Source organism: Castor canadensis, chromosome 2, assembly GCF_047511655.1.
Source record: "Castor canadensis chromosome 2, mCasCan1.hap1v2, whole genome shotgun sequence".
In the NCBI taxonomy this organism is placed as follows: Eukaryota; Metazoa; Chordata; class Mammalia; order Rodentia; family Castoridae; genus Castor; species Castor canadensis.
In genome coordinates this window covers 31,569,147-31,589,446 of record NC_133387.1, presented here as the reverse complement: position 1 = coordinate 31,589,446, position 20,300 = coordinate 31,569,147, and the positions used below count along the sequence as shown (strand labels likewise).

Sequence of the window (20,300 nt, the reverse complement as noted above, 5' to 3'; positions counted from 1 at the left end):
AGTCTCCTGAAGTTTTTGTCTCAGCTGGCCTTGAATTGCCATCTGTAGCTAGGATTATGGGTTTGAGCCACCACACCTAGCACTGAAGGTCCTTTTTAATGCTAAGTATCTTTTGTGATTCTCTAACTGTCCTGTGTTAGTTAGATTTAGAATGTTAAGTGGTCAGAGTTCAATAGACTGCCCAATGTAGCAGAACATACCAATATGACATTGTTCTAAATGGTTGTTGGTAGCTACTGTTTTGTTGCTGTTGTTTGCACTTAATAGATGGAAAAAAGTCAAATAAGAAAGCAATATTGTACTTCATGGACCAATATTATAACTCCAGTAGCTGGAAATTAACAGTAAGAGATTCTTACTTTCCTGTACAGAGCAGACATGTTCATAACATTTGTCATAACATTTAGAAAATTCAGACATTCGAACTGAAGGTACTTATTCATGTGATTCTGAAATGCATGCTAATCCCCTCATTTAACCCACCTGGCCTCTACTAACAGCCTTCTGGGGAACACAGTCATTACAAGGTAGTGGGAGCATGGGGGTTTTCACATTTCATCTTCCTGTCCTCTCCCACTTGAGTTATGTCCACAATGTCATCCCATGTTGCAGAAGTAACATGTAAACGGTAAGAGGGAAGGATGACACTTTTTTTTTATTTGGATAATTATTTGATATAAATAAAATTCATATCTGAAAAGCCCACCAATGTCTAAAAATAAACAGGACTCTGAGGAATGCCGTATTGTATCTGAGGTCAGTGACTTCATTGCAAGTATAACTTAGATTTAGAGATTTTTTTTTCTTAAATGATCACATCTATTTTCACTTTAATTTTAATAATTTATTTTAAGGCTTGTACAATCCACCATCCTCATATCTTCTTTCTAAGCTGAATAAATTTGTTCTGATGGAGTCATAGCTTACCCTGAGTCAGAAGTTATAGCTAATGTGTTACCATCTTACAACAAAACTCATAGTAATTCATGTTAGAAACAGTGAAGTAATTCTAAAAGATAAATTTTGTCTAGACAATTTGATCATTAATATACATGGCATTATTACCACAAGGACTAGTGTTAAAGACCATTATTTCCTTGTGGTTAAAAATATAGTAAGCACAGAAAATATTCATCAACAGATGATGCATCCGATATAAACTACTACTGCCCCACAGACAATTACAAACTGAGTTTATGAGTTCACCTTTTTTGCTTTATTAGAATGACTTCCCTTAGACTTATCTTAATTATCAGTGTTTGCCATGATTGATTTGAATTGTGGATTTGCGATCCCAAAGGCTTTCTAATTTTTACACAATTATGACCATTTCCCTATGCTATTAGCAAGCAGTCATCAGTTAGGTGAGGGCAGACATCCTTGCAATCTCTCTTCTATCTCTCTCTCATTCATAAATGTTATCAACACGTAGACATTCTTGGTAGCTGCCACTATGGTTTTGCTGGCTCTTCTTTAAGACAAGTGCCTGCCACAAGGTACTGCTCACTTGTCTTCTTTCTTTTCTCCTACCAAAAGAGGCAGTTGATTTATGTTAATTGCTTTAAATCTGGCCACTAGGGAGACTGCAAATACAAAAGCCATTTTGATTATTTGAGGATTCTACTTTTCTTCTTCTCAAATAAGTCATTCTGATGTTAAAACTTCATAAAAAATTTCATAGGCCTTAACTTTTCATGTAAATCTCAATGGGGTTTGTTTTTTTCTTAGTGAGCAACATGAATGAGCTGATTAGGGTTTAAGTGTCTTTACAGGGCAAAGCTGACTGTCATGAATTTTGATGATGTAGCTCTATGGGCATAGGAGAATGGCAATGCCTGTGAGAAACAAGAAGTAGAACTGGAGTTGAGTAGAGTTGAATATCTTTTAGCTTCTGAGTAGAATGCACAGCTCTGCTATAACATGCAGGCCAAGTTCAAGTGATCTGGATGGAAGGAAAGGCTTCTTACAGGCTTTCACAATTCTATGCATGTGTTATTTAATAGCTTTTCTTGTTTTGGCAGTACTGGGGTTTGAACTCATGGCCTTAAACTTGCTAGGCAGGTGCTCTACCACTTGAGCCATGTCTCAGCCTATTATTCATATAACTTCTTAAAAATTCATTGGAAATGATTATTGTGAATAAAACTATATAGGTTCTGAAGAACTGATGAATCTACATATGAAATTGGTTAAGGTATGCTTATATTCAAAATAGGGAAAAACAATTAAGGTATTGAGATATTAACTCACCCAGATTTCTATTGCAAAAATAATCATTTTAAATGATCTAATAGAGCTCTATGACTTGTAAAATGTATCATCAATTTAAGAAAGCATTGCTGAGTCTTGTGCAAAGCAAAACATATTTATAAAACCCAATTCCATATTTATCGGTCTTGACACCAATATAATGGAGACTATCTTAAGATAAACTGATCGTAATAGAGCACAAAATGTCACTCTAAAATATATAAAATTATTACTTGTTCTTTTTTGCTAAAATATTCACTGGTGAGAATACATAAGATCTATTCTCGTAACCAATTTTATGGAAATAATATGTTATTAGGAACCATAGTCAAATTGTATGCTTTGATTATAGAATTTTGTTTGTCAATTATACTCAATAGAGCTGAAAATAATTTTACTGATACTTGATCATTTACTATAAAAACATGTAAATATGAGAAAAGGAATATCTTTGAAGAAATAAATGATGGGAAAATATAAACATGAAGATCTTTAAATTCTAACAGCAAAATGCTTGAAATCTATCAGCTAATACCAGTTGGCTGATATGTAACTTTTGACATCCTCATCATAGTAAACTTTAGGTTGAAAATATGGCTGATGGTTAAAGATAACCAGTTATTTGCAATGTAAATCAGAGACTGCAACTTTATGTGATTCATATATTTGGAAGGTAAATACATTATAATGATTATCTTTTATGAAAAAACACACTTAGCGTGAAAGTGCTCCAAGTCACATTTAAGGTTTCTTTGTAAAGAAAATGATACCCAATAAGAAGTGTTTTGGATCAGAAATATTTTGTTTATTATAGATAAAGTATCAACATTTTGTGGGAGGCAACAGTTTCAATTCTGTTGATGACTGATCAGGATTTACTGTTATGTGTCAGTCTAGGTCTGGTTCTATAGTCCAGTAGATTTGCTAACTTCTGACTTTGGAACAGAACTCTTCAATTTGTGGTTTCTTGTTAACTTGTGATAACCTGTGTGTCTACAGCACAAAAGAATTTGAAATTGAATTTAATTTGAATTAGACTGAAGGAACCAAGAGAAAGATGGAAATGTTTTAATGTGGATAGAAACTCCTTTTAATGATGCAACACAGTGGCTCTTCGCAAAGTTTAGTGTGTTAGAATCCTCTGGAGAGCTTGTTAATGTATAGATGGCTGGGTCTTTCTTCAGTGTCTGACTCCATAGTTCTGGAATGATACCCAACGACTTGAAGTTTGGGTAAGTTCCCCAGGTGATGCTGATAATACTAGATCGGGAATGACACTTTGAGAAGTACTGCATAACTGTATGTATCCCTACGTAACATATATGTATAATATATATGTATGTGTATATGCACATGTGTCATTAATAATAAGTGTAAGTTTTCTGTTTCAAGGAACAGTTGGTTCTGAACAGCTTATAGTTAGGTTTTCAGCTATAATATGGAATTTCTGCCTCAGGTTTAAGACTTGGGGTACATTTTTACTTCTACTAGAACTTACAAAGTGTGAATCATTATGTAGAATAGATATATATTCAACTACTCACTAAGTATAACATATATATTATTACCTTTTCTCTTGAAGAGCAACAAGTCAAAAATTGCCTATTAAATTTACATGACATCTACATTAGTAGTTTTGGATGGTCTCCAACACTTAAACTGGTCATCTTTACATATAAGAAGAGACATACTTCTACAAGAATTTAGGCAGTGACAGTGTGTTACTCTCATACCAGGCTATGATAACCTTTTCTTATTCAATTGGTAGGTACAATTGAAAGGCTCTTACTATGGTTCAGAATCCTAATAAATACAAAGTAAATGTATTATGAGAAAACACTTTATTTTTCAGGAAATTAGTGCAAAATTTTTGCAGACCATCCGCTGTATTCATGTAAATGTGCTAGGGAATATACATTATCTTACAATGTGATTACTTGATCACAAATATGTTCTTATTTATTAGGGCAAAATAAGATAAAATTATGTTTATTTAGTAATCTGAATAAAGATGGAAGTAAACAGCAGCACATCATTCACTGCTAATAAATTAGGCTTCTCAAGTATTTACATTCACTCAGCTAAATCAAGCTTTTTTTTTTTTGGTATGACAATATCTGGCCATGATTCTTTATAGTGTGGTGGGCAATTCACATCTAAACACACTTTGTTTACCTTCACAATCTTGATGAGCGTCTTCAGTTGGTAAATATGAAGCTGGAGATCTAGTCTATCAGCCAACCACACGCAAATGACTTTCATGGAATTGCTGTACCATTGCTGGAAGGAAGGATGGGGGCAGAGGGGAGGAGAACAAAAAACAACCTCTGCAGTATTCATTTAACAGATTCGGTAATGAGGGGGTAATGAAACACTCTGAAATGACCACAGATCAGCACTTGAAGTCAATATGCTATAATTTCCTGTTAAAAGAATTGTATGTTTTGCTAGAAAATCTGCTAAATTGACCTGGGCTGTTCTTTACATGAATTAGCATTACAGTTTTTCAGCTGTAACATATTCATGGGAAACAGTGTTTTTGCACTTTGCAGCCTGCTGGCCTGCTTTGCAATTTGTGAGTAACAATGGGTACTAAATACATATTATAGGTCTGAATGGATGGCCAAGCAGCAGGAAAAAAAAAGAAGTAAATTATTTTCAAAGGAAAATTTCATGTTATGTAAAAATCAAATAGTAGATGGGTTATGACATACATCATGTAGTTAATACACAAAACAACATTTTGAAAGAGCAAAAGCAAAAAAATATTCACAGCTTACTAAACAGTAATCCTCAACCACATCTTTATCTACTCTCAGTTGGTATTTCCCAAGATGTTTTAAAACCATCTAAAAATCAAAATTTATTGACATCACAAGAAAGAACATTACCAAAATGGAATTCTTTTATCTTATAAGAGTCACAAAACAGATACCAGGCTGACCAGATCATGAAAGGAAAGGGTTCATTTCACTTCTTAAGTATTTTTGAAGGATTCATAATTTTTTTGTTCATTACAACTCTCTTGAGGGAAAAACTGAAATTCTCCTCTAAGTGAAATCCCTGTATATGAGAAGAAAAATCATATAGATGAACTTTTGTTTCTTAATTCTTTAAAAAAGAAAATGGTGACATTTTGAAGGTTTTGGTGATTATGTGAAATCTAGGTTTTTGTAATCCTATGAGAATAGTGCTACTTGTTCAGATGACAGAGAAATATCAACACCCACTCACCACTCAGGAAAGGGGAGAAAGTTTTTGAAAGAGAAGGGATGTTGTACCTCACTTGTATAAAACAGAGCGGCAGTCATTTCACATATATGCATATTCTTATTTTTAGTATTCAAACACCAAAAAGACTCTTAAATAATTTTTCCTCCATATAATAAAACAGTGAATGTAGTAATTTCTAAGAGAAATCTGGACATGGATCTATTAACACTGTGATGAAATTTAGTATAATAAGAAATGGTATTTTAAGTATAAATTTAAAATAAATTAGTTCATTTTATCATATACTTCTATTGTTAGTATACTGAGATAAGCAAATTAAAATGTGTAACTGATTTACAAAATACTGTCAATCAAATGGGTTGCAGAAAATGTCATTTTTAAATTGCAGGATAGATTTTGATTTAAAGAAAAATATACTACTTATGTACCTAGTTTTGCTACTTCCTAAAAAATACTTTCTATTTTTCAGGACATTTCAAAATATCAAAATAAGTTTTATAAAATGAGATACTTATACACCTAAATTCTTTAAAAAAAAACTTAGTGAATTCACTACCTCAGTTGATCTGTTAAATCTCAAAATATTTTATAGATGCTTACTAATTTTAATTCCTGAATTAGTTCCATATTTATTTAAATTATTAATACACTCAGCCTCGAGCTCTATTTTAATGCAGGTAAACACTCACAGGTATTGACTGGCAATATTGAATAAGTAAACTTAACTAAGACTCATTTCCACATCACCCTCCAGATAATTTGGAAGCTAAAATGTTGTCAAACTGGACCAGGCTCTAAAAAAGTACAGTCCTTCTGTATGGAGAAAAAAATTTTCTTTTATGTTGGGGGAGAGAAATTATATATTACATAAAGTCTAGAATAACTTACTAATTAATCTGTGAGGCTATGTAGTTGCTTTATTCATGGTATGTTGTATAAATTTGAGAGAAATCAAAATAGTCTCAACACTACTACATATACATCTTTATATTCTTAAAAAAACCTTACATAACTTAAAACAATTTAACTTCATTTCCCATTATGTACAAGTGATACTTAGGATTATATGGTAATTAAAGGATATTTAATTATTGTTATTAATAATTATCAAATTATAATTTATTAGTAAATTACTAATCTAACTTCTTTCACATGGTGCTAAAATTATAAATTAAGAGACGATAAATGGCAGTGAAATAATGTGGAGTTAACTATAAAAACCCAGGTGATGTGAACTCTAAGTAAGGAATGTTTATGCTACTTTCCATCACTTTACTTTGAAGGCAAACAAATTATTCTTCACAGAAAAGTCTCTAAGAAAAACTGTTGTATCAGGTAACAGTGTATATTTTTGGTTCCTAAGTAAGGCATTTTGAAGAACTGCAGCTGAACTGAATAAATGATTAAGTGAAAGTAGTGGTTTATCTCAGAGTTCAGCCTAGGCAGTCACTAAGAACAGGCGAACAACAAAATGCCCAGTACACTGCTGCTTCCTTATATATGAGAAAACTGGAATACCCCCCTCCTCCCCCTCCCCCCAACACACAACAGCTAGAGACACCAAACAGAAATCTCTAGTACTTTCCTATTTCTGCTGCTAGAATTACTATATTCTTTGGAGAACTGAAAATAAAGTAGGTTTTATTTTTTTCATTTTGAGAAAAGAGTTAAAATGGGGCTAGCTTCATTTCTCTCAACCAAACCAAACCAACCCTAAAAACAAACAAATAAAAAAAGAAAAACAATTTCTGAAGGATGAATGTGCAGTAAAGTCTGAATATTAGGAAATTGTCTTTTCATTTCATTACTGTTAATTTTATACTGTAACTTGATTGACTATTTGCTTTTCCCTTCAGGGGATGACAAGGAAGGGAGCTGCAGCTTGCACTGAAGCCAAGGGTATGGCATTCCCATTTTAATCTTTGCTGTGGTCTACATAGGAATAAAGCAGTAACTGTATATTTTACAACTTTTTCTACATCAATCTAAGACAGCAGCCTACCACTTTAACAAAAAATATATATATTTTCTTTTTGTGGTTCATTCAGCTCCTGTAAGGGCATGCATTACTCACTTCATTTTCTTGAGATACCTCTTTTAAAGCAAAAATAAAAGAGAAGGAAAGGCTAGGGTTGACTCTGTGAGACCCTTGTATTTATTCACACTTATTGTGCATGACTGTAGACTGGTAAATCATATTAGCAGCCCGTCTCCCCATCAAGCTGCTACTTGCTTTCCAGCCCTGGGAAGGTTCAACAAATCAACAGGAGCACGGAAAACAGAACATCAGTCTAATCTAGTGTTTAAGGTGAAGTTTTCAAACCCAATCTAAGAAGATCTTTAGAGCAAGCAACAAGCTGAAGGGCTCAGAAGGTGGTATTGACAATGAAAGAGTGTTGAAATATTGAGAAGCGCAGCACTTGTGCATTTTTAATAACAAGAGGGTCAACAAGGACACAGCTCCCTCAGTGCCAGGAGTTGCCACTGACTATGGAAATTGCCACACCAGGGCTATAAACGCTTGCAGTTCATCAGCTTTCTTAAACAGTTCATCAGCTTTCTTAAACACCCTGAACCCCCTCAGTGGACCTTTAGTCTTGAATTAACAAACCAAAGCAATGAAAGAGGGTGCAGCCTGAATGGCTGGCATTGATCCCCAACTGTGTCAGCACTGCTACAGGCCCTGAAAAACTCTCTTCATTGTCAATAGAAATTGACAAACCTCCTCTCCTAAATAGTGCAGCTGAGCCGGGCGGGATCCACGCAGCTGTAAAGGGCTCTGCTCCTGGGGCCGGGGAGCACTAACAATAGAACAAGCATGAGCTCTTTGTCAGTCGCAGACTCGGCAATTTTCTAACAAGGATTAAAGTTGTTTCTCCACAGAGCTGGTGAAAAGAGATTTAGCAACATGCTGTGCTTTCTTCACGCAAGTTAAAGAGAAGTAGTTAAGGAATCTCATTATTCTGTTGACTAGTGGGGATACAAAACAAATACATTAAATATGCACAACTTCCTTTCTCCCCTAATTTATAACATTTTTGAGGATGAGTCTATCAAATATAACAGTTATCACCTGGGAATAAGCACTTCCCATTTATTTTGGAAGTTTTGTTTTTCAGAAGTCCAGCTGCTTGCCACCTGGAATGAGGTCTCAATACACACTAATGCACAATGCCTCTAGACCCTCTGTGGCTGATATTCCTAAATCTGAATCACAAGACCCCATAGGGTTTATATATGGCAGTTGCTCCTAGCAAATGATTTCTGTCAGAACATGGCTTCTGATGATGGCAAGGTAAAAACAGCTGCTTCAGTAGGGCACAAATCTGTGGCGTATTTCCTGCTTAAGTGTTTAGCTTTTTATTGATTATGAATTGGCACAACTAGATGGTATATTTTCATTCTGCTCCAGCTATGCTTGTCTCAGTAAATGATGAAATAAAGAAAGGACGAAAGAAAAAGAACAGCTAATATTTTTTCATGTATTAAAGATATGGAACGGCTACATTTTCATAGCATGTATGCATTTCTTCATTTATTTCAAAAGAAGATGTTTTATGAGTTGAGTTGCTGTGTTGAAATGGAATAACACCTAGAAATTCTCACTTTAGGAAATATGTACTTTTTAAAATCTAAAGTTGAAGTGAATAAGAGAACAAACAATGTTTTTAAAATGCTATGATTGGGAAATATAAGCCAACTTTCAGATCATTTAATACCTTTAGAGAACAACAAAAATTTATAAACATTAATGTCCTGTAGTTCTACCACTATATTAATCATTAATGATTCATTAATTATTGAGTGTTTCTTTTCTCAACAATATTTCTATTTAATATAACTAAATTTGTGGCTCTGTTTCATTTCCCATTTCTAAACAAACACAAATTTTAAATTAGTGCTACGTTTGATACAATAATGCCATCATTTCCCTTCTCTATTCAAGGCATCCCACTGAAATTATCATACCTCAATTCACAGAATAGATTCAAAAGCTCATTTTGGAAGTTTTAAGTGTTTTTGTTGGCTTAGAATAAGATGAAGTCGGATATTTAAAGAAAACTGAAATATAGGAAGTGTTCAAATCAACTGATGCCTATCAATGTTCCTAGCGAGGCCTAGAGATGATCCTGGTGTGGGAGAATGTTGAGCAGGGATTTGCTCTTGGACATGCAGCTGAGGGCTAGCTGTCAATACCCCAGAGCAGAAGAGCATGAATGGAGAAACTGGGAGAGTTGTGCCAGTCTCTCTTATACTGCTATTTGCTTGATTGACACTTGCTTTGTCTATGCCTCAGTTTTCTCACCTATAATAAGATGACAGATTATGTGAACTAGTTTTAACACAGTAAGATTCTTATGCTCAACAGAAATACTGTAGAGTGGGGATGTAGAACATGGCAGGGCACATGTCTACCATGTGTGCAGCCTTGGGATCTATCTCTAGCACTGCAAACAAACAACAAAACCAAACCTTGTGATATTAGATTTGACTGTTACAAGTCAAGTCATGATGAGCTTGTGATTCTTACAAAAATGAACTGGAGAAAAAATTCAAATTGTCATTCTTTTGGTTTTCATAGCTGCTTGAATAGAGATTTATTCTCCCAGAATAAAATAATGTGCAAGTCTAGAATTCCAGAACTTTCTATTATCTGTTATTTTGACTGTTCACTCATTTTGGCCTCTCAATAAAGTACTGACACACAATAACGTATAATGAGGGAGATTCATAGAGAACTTATTATTTTAATATTATTATGTTTTAAGTATAAAGGCATCTGATACTTTATTTTTCATGGTAAGTTTAAGAGAGCCAATTAAAATTTTATTGAACACTTACAACTGCCTTGATGAAGCAGATACTATTATTCCCATTTTGCATATCTAGAAACTAAGTTTACCTTTGTTTATCTAAACTGAGTTTAGATTTAAGCAATTTACTTATTCAAGTGTATAAAACAAGTATAGTAAGTGGCAAGGTTAAGAGTTCTGTCTTCTATTTATGCTCCAGAGTCAATGTTTATAACCACCATGTAGTAACTACTATTGTAGTTCCCTGTTGGGAACAATCTGGATTTCTGTTCCATCAATAAAATCTCTGATTCTTAAGATCAGTTCAATGCCTCTAGCAGAAAACAACCCCTGCCACTCCTGCTGGTAACTGACAGTTATCATGACACAGGACTGGGTAGAGTACAGAAGACGCCTCTTAATTGTTTCAAAGATACTCATCAAATATTCTTGCAAGTGGAAGTAATTTACATTTCCAATAATGTAATAAGTAACATAAAGAAATTCTTTTGAGAACCACATTCTGTTAGGATAATCAAATGGATATTATGTTATACATCTCTTACATATATTCTCTTCTTAATGCTTGTTCATAGTGCCATATCCCCTAATGCTTAAGAACCGTTAAAAATGCTTTCAATGCAATAAAACAGGTGCATTGTGGAAAAAAAGATCTTTAATTCATGCTATATCTGTGGCTTTCTTCATTTTTTGAAATTAATACAGAAGAGAGAAACATTTGATTTATGTCTTTCCTTTTCTGTGTTGAATAAAGTCACAATCAGGACAATTTTAATTTATTTTAACTCCACCAGGAGGTTTTGCAAACCATAAGCATTATTCTATGTATTAAGAGAAAATGGAAAAGGTGCAAACATGGGAGTGTTGGCATATCATAGATACTAAGAAATGCTTGTTGAGTGCTGACCAAGCTTCCCTGTCTTTAGAGTTCCATACTTTCTTTTTTAAAAAGTCTGAATATAAGTGAGATCATTCCAGACAAATAAGATCTTCTTCAGTTACTTAAAAGAGTAAATTCATAACAGGACCAGATCCATAAATCAAGAGGTGCACAAGCTTTGTTCAGTTCACTATTTCTTCATTAATCTAAAAATCTATTTCAGAAGGCACTAAAAGTAGTATTAAGCTAGTCTATCTTTCTCTGCACTGCATGCAGGGTGTTAAAATCAATAGTGTTCTATATTATTTATTATCACCAAGTAAACTAGTGCCTTTGTAAGTTTATTCTATAGCTTTTCTCTTGGTGCTTAAAAACTAATGATTATACAGTGAAAATTTCAGATAATCAGCTGTTCCACCCTCCTGTACTTAGTGACTAATAGTGGGATGAATACAGGTTTGGCTAAGCTTTTGAATGAAATGATTAATGGTCTGTCTGAACTCAGTGATCAATCCAGTTATAATGGTGCCCATACCAGTTTGGGACATAGGTATCATCTAGGAATGATTCATTTGTCACTATGACCTTTTCATAGTTGGATGACTCAATTTGAACACTATATGTAAAATTTTGGTTCATACTGCATTTTAAATCATTAACATAAGATCTAAATAAAGATATTGTGGACTCTTGGCACTGCAATTGAATGGTACATCTTAATTTTGAGATAAGACCTAGGCTTAAGAACTAGCTGTGAGCAGGTCTTCCTACTTCAGTTTCCTTACAGAAAATGGGAAGCATTCCAAAATCACATTTTGGGAGTGTCATAGGAACTGGAGTGCATTGCTACCATTCTGTCTTGAGTAAAGGCACTCCTTATAGGGACCATCTGCAGCAACCCAAATGACCTGCTTCTCTGCTTCAGGTTGGGCTGCCTCTGTGTCTTTGAATTCTTGGCCTTCAGTCTGGACTTTTATCACCAACTCCATCTCCCTGGCCAGATTTATGTTAGTCTTTTAAGACTCGGCTCATGCAATATGTCTGCTGTGAAGCCAGTGCTATTTCCTACCAGGGAGAATGGGGTGTTTTGATATTTTCTACTTCTAGCACTCTATCCAAGCGTCTATAATAATATCGCACAACGTGGTAAATGTCTGCCTCAATCTTCTGTGAGAATCCACACAAGGCATTAACTGATCCTTGTTTGTACTGATGTCCCAGGTCTTAGCAGAATGTTTGGCACCTGACATGTATTACACATTTGTTGAAGAACTGAATGTTTTTAACTGTTTGGAAATATAGTTATTCATACATACAAAAATAGTGGCAGGACAACTTTTCAATGGGAAAAGGAAGGATTTATACCAGAGTCAGATTCACTAATGGCTGGAATCACATGTATCATTAATAGAAAAATAATTTACTAGATTTTAAAGTTGTAGAAATTATCAAAAAGGAAGCAACTGTATTTGGCTAAAGAAATTTAACACAGAATGGAGCTTAAAATATGATAGTCTAATTTCATTTTAGGTGATGAGTGAAATGAAGGAAGAAGTACTGATATCCATGTCTATGTATTATAGATGAGTGTCAGTATATGTACACACACACACACAAAGATATACTAGCATTGTAAGTTCAGATGTTGTTGTGCTCAGTTCTGAACACAACAAAGGTTGTCACCTAAGCATCAAGCTGCCTCTCTAGCGTACACTCAGGTGTACTGATACCCATTCCTGAGGGTTATCTGAGGCTGTGGGGTGTATTTGGATATTGGGCTGGCTGTGCTGTATGGGTGTTCAACACTGAATGACATGTTCTGGGTAACTTCCATGTGTATTGGTTTTGTGAGCTATTTTTAAAGAAAGGAAGGAAAAGATTGCTGCTGTGGAAATGTTAACTTTTGTCTGAGGGGAGCTTTTCTGACTTTTGAGCAAAGAACCCAGGAAGGATAAAAAGGAGGAGTGTGGTCTTATCTCACAGTCGTGGCATTTGGTGTTGCAAAGATAATAACAGTACAAACTGTTGGCACAGAACTTTGGGCAAATTTCCAACCACTGATTTGAAACACAGACATAAAATAAATACACAAATAAATAAATAACATGGATAATGACTATTACTACTTTGAAAGGGTACTGAATTTAATTCTCTACAATATTTCTGTTTCAAGAAATATGTGAGTATCTATTCTTCAGTTGAAAAAGTGAAACATTTTATGTGGAAATTACCCATTTCTCAAGAATACCTGTTTGTTCATCAGAATATAAGTTCCCTTAGTGTAGGAACTTAGGTCTGTCTTGTTTAATATTGTACTCTCAGCTTCTAGCACAGTCGTGATCTTTAGAATGTTCAATAAATACAGGTTGGTTGAGAAAAATGAGTAATCAGAGGAGTTGGAACTTCCTATTATGATTAGAATCCTACTAAATCATGGTGACAGATATATCCAACTATGTGACACAAAACCAATGCTTGAATCCCAACATTCACCACAATTCCTTATATACAGTAATAGAATAGTGCAATAAATTTGTTTTCTATACTCCATACATGGAAACATCAGCTGAATGGGTAATCACTATCAGTAAATATATATGGCTAGGAGTAAGAGGAAAGTAAGTAAAAGGAAATATAAGGAATAGAATGAACCAAATTTATAGAGATCAGTAGAGCAAAAGTATGGGAAAGTTATGTATTAGAATTAGGAACAAGGCTTGAAAGAATCCTGCTTAGCCACATTCAAATATTGCATCCTATCCCCGACTCTAAACCTTAAGCATGACAGAAAACACTTTGAGAAGTTTCAAAGGACAGCCACAAAGATGATTAAAGGGCTAGAAAAGGGGCCTATGAAGAGAAGTTAAACAAATAGGGATTATCTATCTGGGAGAAGACAAGTATGACAGGTGCCTTAATAACAGTCTTCATATATAGGAAAGATTATTCCTTAGAGGATGTTGGCTACCTGCTTTTTTGTTCTCCAGTGAGAAGAAAAGGGGAAATGGGTTTAAAAATGCAGCATGAAGAATTTAGGTGAGGTATAGGTTAGAACTTTTTTCTTTTTCAAATAAAATTTTTACACATATTAAGATAGAAAAATTTAGAAGGCTTTTTTCTCAGATGGGTTGAGTTTGGGATATAGAAAGCTGGCTTTAGAGTTTTGGGTATTTATAAAGATCTTTAAAAACTATCCTTTTACACAGTTGCCTGTTAATGCATTCAATAAACACATGAAATGGTGATTTTTATCAAAAAGCTGCTTCCCTACTCAGATTTTTTTTTTTTGGTTTGATTTAGTCAATAGTGGAACCTAGCTGCTACTACTTTGCCCCCCTGTGATGGTGTTGACCCTGCAGGGAGGACTTGCAATAGGGGCGACTCATGGAGGGGAAGTACAAAAAGCTATCATAAAAATTGGCCTTAAAGCCATGTGTGTTATTTGCTTATGATGTTAGGATTGAAGGAAAGGAGGATAGTAGCTTTCGGTTCTATGAAAACATTGCACTGGTCAACTGACAGACTCTGGTCTCAGGGGAGGCCTGGACGTTTTCATTAATAAGTCACTAACAGCCAGTTGAAGTGCCAGCATTCAAATTCACAGTGATAAAACCAGGCTCTACACGCAAGAGTCAGCATTTTCAGGCAATCGTAAGGTGAAAGAGGTGGGAAATCAACATTAAATAACTCAGAAAATGCTCAACAGATTTCAGGTAATCCATTCAACCATCTTTCATAAAATCAGCAAAATGTTCTAGTTTCTTCTGTGACTAGTAAGTCTGTTATTGGCTTGAGTGGGTAACTGCAAATGCATATTTATGCTATTGGTGTTTAGAAAAATTTCTTCAATATCAAAGTTCTATAACCTTCCATTTGTCAAAGACAATTTTACCATTCCTAGGAGAGAGCTTAGGTGATCAGCAACTTTTTTTTTTATTCAAGCAAAAATCTCTAATCAGTCTGCATGTGTTTTTTAAAATTCTGAGCACAATTAAAGGTGAGTTAAGACTCTGGTGGAAATCTAAAGAGCATCGGCAAATCTGAGCACTGCTCAGCTTTTGAATTACTTTTCTACTTCTCAGTTCTTTTAAATGGTTTTCTATGGCAGGAACATTTTTCTTAATTAGTCACAGCTAATTAGTGTTCTGGCATAGACAAGTAATCAGAAATGTCAGAGCTGCAAGGCTACATCTCCCTAATCCTTTGATAATAATTTAGCCTCCTGGGAGGGCCCCAAGCTGCAGTAAGTAGTGACTGACAATAAGGCAAAATTAGGTGGGCAGCAGACCATTAGGATAGAAAAATAAAAAGCACTACCAAATCCTGCTGAGCACCATCAGGCAACTAACTGCACTGCCAGATGAGGTGCCTGTTTAAGCCTGTGTTGTTAATTAGCTGATTCTACCAGACCTGCCACATATGTCCAGGTGCCTCATGCAAAGATGTGTATTTCTGGGTATATGCCAAATGACAATTGTGTTCCATGATCACATTTCAAGAATCTAAGTAAGAAGTCCACATACTTCTTGAAGATTCTTTTGAATTATCAAAGAAATAAGTTCAACAAGCTACAATACATTTTCTTGTTGAGTTTCATTTAAGCAATTAGGCACGCTTATCTCAAGTTTCTCAGGTTTTAATTCACCAACAGCTTAGATTCAAATGAGGGCCTCTGGCCTCTCTGAACAGCGTCTGGACTTGCCAAAGCTATTTTGGCATACTCTGTACATCAAAAATAGATCCTTTTATAAATTCTTACACTTACAAATAATAACTTAACATTAAAATGAGGATTATTAACTCAAATGAACCAGACAGCTGTAATTCTGTAATTTGAGAGTGCTTTTAAAAAGAAACAAACTTTGAGTGCCTGTGTGTGGGGAGCTAAAGAGCAAGGTTTGAATGGCATTGACTGAGGCAGGTGAGACAATACAGAACAGGTTTGATGAGGAGCATCTTAAAAGAGGCTCAACAACTTCAATGTGAGTCCAAATACAGTTAAGTAAAACAAAGCAGGAATGTATGCAGTTTAAAACAAAGAACAACATCTGGAAAGCAAAGTGTTAAACCAGCTAACAAAAGAACTAAGATAAGTGAGATGTAAGATGAAGAAGATGCTGCCCTTAGAATACCCATGATGACTGGTCAAACTTTTAATCAACGTGCAGTGTACAAAAGGTTTCAGGGTAGACAACATAATGATATTTAGAAATAAGTGACCTCAGAGAGACTCAAATATACCACTAAACTTACATTATTCATCCCTTTCTGTCGATGGCAAAGGAAAATGGAAATGAATAAGGAAAATATTATTAGTATTTAATTTTGAGTGTTGACAGAAAAATCATTGTTGAGCATTATGCTCAACAAAAACAGTTAATGTTAACTGCTCAAATAAACAGTTAATGTTTTATATTGTTCTACTTTTTACACAGAAACAAAACCAAAGAGAAAACACTCTGTGATAGGTATCTATATGAATTTAGATAGTCTGTATAACAGCTATCTAATAATTTGGAAATGAAAAAACATTGAAAAAGGAAACGTGCCATTTCAAAATCAACATTCAAACATAAGAGAATATATCTTTATAATACAGAATTTTAAGAAATGCAAAATGGCAAAGGCAGTCTTCTATCTGAATAGGTTTCAGCCTGTTTTCCTTATGAAGTCTCTGATTATAAACCCAACAAAACTCACCCAAAAACATGACTGAAAACATACACTGTCAATTGTAACTACAGATGACCAAAGATATTATGCAAAGAAAGTATTATCTAATTGTTACTGTTTAAAAAAAATGTTTTGTTTATTTTTTTTTGAGAAAGGGTCTTACTATGTAGCCCAGGCTTTACTTGAGAAACTCAGCATCAGCCTCCCAAGAGCTAGGCATACAGGCATGCACTACCCTTGGGATAACAGTTACTCTTATCCATGTTTTGTTGATTTAAATTATTCTTGAAAAATAAACATAGCAATAAACTGAATCTTTAAATAAGTTAAGAATAATAATGTTGATATTAACAAGGATAAACTCTTGTATCAAAAAGTTTGGACATTGATGTGAAAAACTAAATTTAAAAATTCTGAGCACATCGCCCATAAAGACAAACAAGAGCACACAGGTACAAAATTAGTTTTATTTTGAGAATCATATTCACTTATAATATTCTCATTCTTTTCTTTTTACCATAGCATAAATAGGTTACTAAACACATTTATGCAGTTTAGGTCGATTTTGCTCAAAATGTTCAATTTAGAGTTTCTTTATTAGAAAGCAAGAATTCTTTTCATGGAAAGTCCTTATAAATTAATCCGTTATGAAACACTGTTTGGATAAATATAACTGATTAATTATCATTTAAAGAATTACTTTTAATTTTATAAGACATTTTATAATATTAAAAAAACTCAGAGATGAAACTCCTCAACAATTAAATATTTAATCAGTTTATAACACAAGAGAATCTTTAATCTGCATGATTTATCAATTAGATACTGCACCCTGGTGTGTCTTCAGCAACATGAAAGCTAAAACAAGATTGTTTTAAAGGGATTTAAGATGGGCAATGTCCAATAAATGTATAAAAGCTTACAGAGTTAGAGTTAGTATTAATCTTGAAAAATAAGATGTGCTCCAGTTAGCCCTCGTTGCCTGTACTTTGTAACATTCTTGGACCTTATATAGGAGCACAGAGGGTGCTGCTATGGTTGCTACTGTAGAAGTCAGTTTTGTCTTCTGACACATCATCTCTTTCCAGAACAGGGAACCAACACTCTTTGGGAATGCCTCCAGCTTCTCTCCTGACACAGACACTTGTGACTTTTGCTCCATGCTATGAAATATGAGAGCATGAACAGCCACTCTGCCTAGGAAGAGACACAGGTGGCACTAAGTATGAAATTCAAGAGTTAGAAAACCTTTGTTATCCTTTTATATTGAGATCAGACAAGGTAAAGATGGTTTTGATTTGATACAAATTGTAAAGACTTATGGCAATGTTGTTTTATGTTACAAAAAGGACACTGGAGTAAGACAGATTGTTCCCAAAACAGAACCCTTCAGCTTTTTGTTGTTGTTGTTGTTATTGGCAGCAGAAAACTGATGGCAGAACTGTGGTTTCTGGGTTTCTAGTCTGCTGCTCTTCCCGTAACACTATTTTATCATTTCAAATTTTGTAAGTCTGAGATATGATCAAGACAGTTTGGATTTTGATGAATGGACTTTAAAGAGAAACACCATTTCAAAGTTTGATGACACTTAACAATTAATTTAACTTCTTTGGAAGATTCTTTAACCTATAAAGATAAAATAGGAATAACAGTACCTTGGCCAGGGGTTTGAAAATAATATAGCTAAAGCACCCAGCACACTTCCTGGCATACGGAGGTACCCAGGGAATAGTAATAGTAACAGCTACGTGAATTATTATTTTGGTAGTTTGAGAAGATTAGGGATCTATCATACACTCAGTTCTCTTTGTTAACAGCATGGGCCTGCCATCATTTATTTATACTTTTTTGAAATTATTTCTACTTTAAGCAGAAAATATTGTGTAAATTTAGTCACTTAGAGAGTGAAAGACAGCATTGTCAAATTTGACCTAATATTAACTTTTTGATCTGTATAGGTACTTTTAATTTTAATATTTCAAGATTCAATGTAAAACTCTAAGTTGATCCTATTTATAGCTTTTAAGATAATATAGATTTAAGCTACTTCCTTGTTATGAACATTGGGGTTAACAAACAAACTAGCTTACCTATGGAGGCTGGAACAAGAACAGAACAGCAAGAAAACTCAAGGCAGATCTCATTATAGTGTATGGCTGTGTAGGTTGTACATGGGTAATTTTGTCATTCTCATTGCTAGGTGTCACAAAATGATTGGCATAAATTAGGGCAATGGTCACTTTTTGGCCTTTATCATTATTTAAGGCTCTGTGATATTTCACCACAAAAATCATAGACAATGCAGAAGTTTAACTGACCAAAAAGTTTTAGAGGCCAAGGATACACTAAGTACATACGGAAAGTTCTACAGATACTTTAGCAGCTTCTTCTATGGGTAGGGCATCATCTAAAAGAGTGTTTAGTAAAACTCATGAATTCTTTTCCAAAGGGTTGGGGACAGGATAAATATATGTCTTGTAGATTAATTGTTTCATATAAAATAGTGTTAGATATCATATTTCCAAAACCAAGTGAATTTTATGTGGGTAAAAAGAACATCATTCTTTAAGAGTTAAGCCCTCATATTGCATGACCAGAAACTACAGCCCCTGGCTCTTTACTTGAGTTGGCTAAAAACCACTCCATGTTAATCTACTGTAACAGTTTTGTGTGTGTGTGTATGTGTTCTTATGCATCTGAATTTAGGAGAATCCATTTACTTACTTACATAGGAAGTACTCTAATTGGAATATCAAAAGTTTGTCATGCTGCCTGAATACAATTGTTCATTCTCTTCAATCTTTTATCTGTATTAGGCTCAGGTTGTAAACAGTATATTTTGGGTCATTATTTTCAACTGTTTCTTGACACCTAACAGTATTATTTTAAGCTCCAGCCAAGTGGATTTCCAATAATTATATAATGTCTCTCAGTAATGATCTGTTGCTTAAGATACACATTCTACTTTACCTTTCAACACACACTTGATAACCTCTCATTTACTAACTGTTATTGAGGCGAATTCAGTCTTGGCTAATTAGGGGCTCTTGGTACCCCTTCATACATGTTATTCTTGATGACATATCAATAGAATTAAGGTCTATTTTTATTTTTAATTAAAGTAATAAAAGTGTGCAACTTAAAAATATTAGAGTGTTTAAGGACATTACAATTATTTTATGGATAACAAGTCCAATATTCTGTTGAGGATATGTGAAATGACAAAACTTTCACAACAAAAACAGAATAGCTTGGAAGTAAACTCACAGCTATATCAAATGATTAGGCATCAAAAGCAAAGTAAACATAACTATGACAATTAAAGTAGTGCATTATTTGAGTGTTGGCCCCTTGGATCTACTTTAGTTAGACCCAATTGTTACTGTTGCCAAATAGTCTTTTAAAGAGGTTCAGCAAATGACAAGGAGGAGTTACAATGGGAAATATTT

General features: G+C 34.2%; 1 protein-coding gene across 8 annotated transcripts in view; it reads right to left on the bottom strand.

Moving 5' to 3' along the window:
• Cadps2 (calcium dependent secretion activator 2) overlaps positions 1-20,300 on the bottom strand; it is a 546,589-nt gene that overhangs the window by 2,178 nt on the left and 524,111 nt on the right. For all 8 annotated transcript variants that reach the window (XM_074064310.1, XM_074064333.1, XM_074064259.1 and 5 more), the window contains one exon: positions 4,426-4,530. In XM_074064310.1, the coding sequence (XP_073920411.1) occupies positions 4,426-4,530 (105 nt within the window). The remainder of the gene's footprint in view (positions 1-4,425; positions 4,531-20,300) is intronic.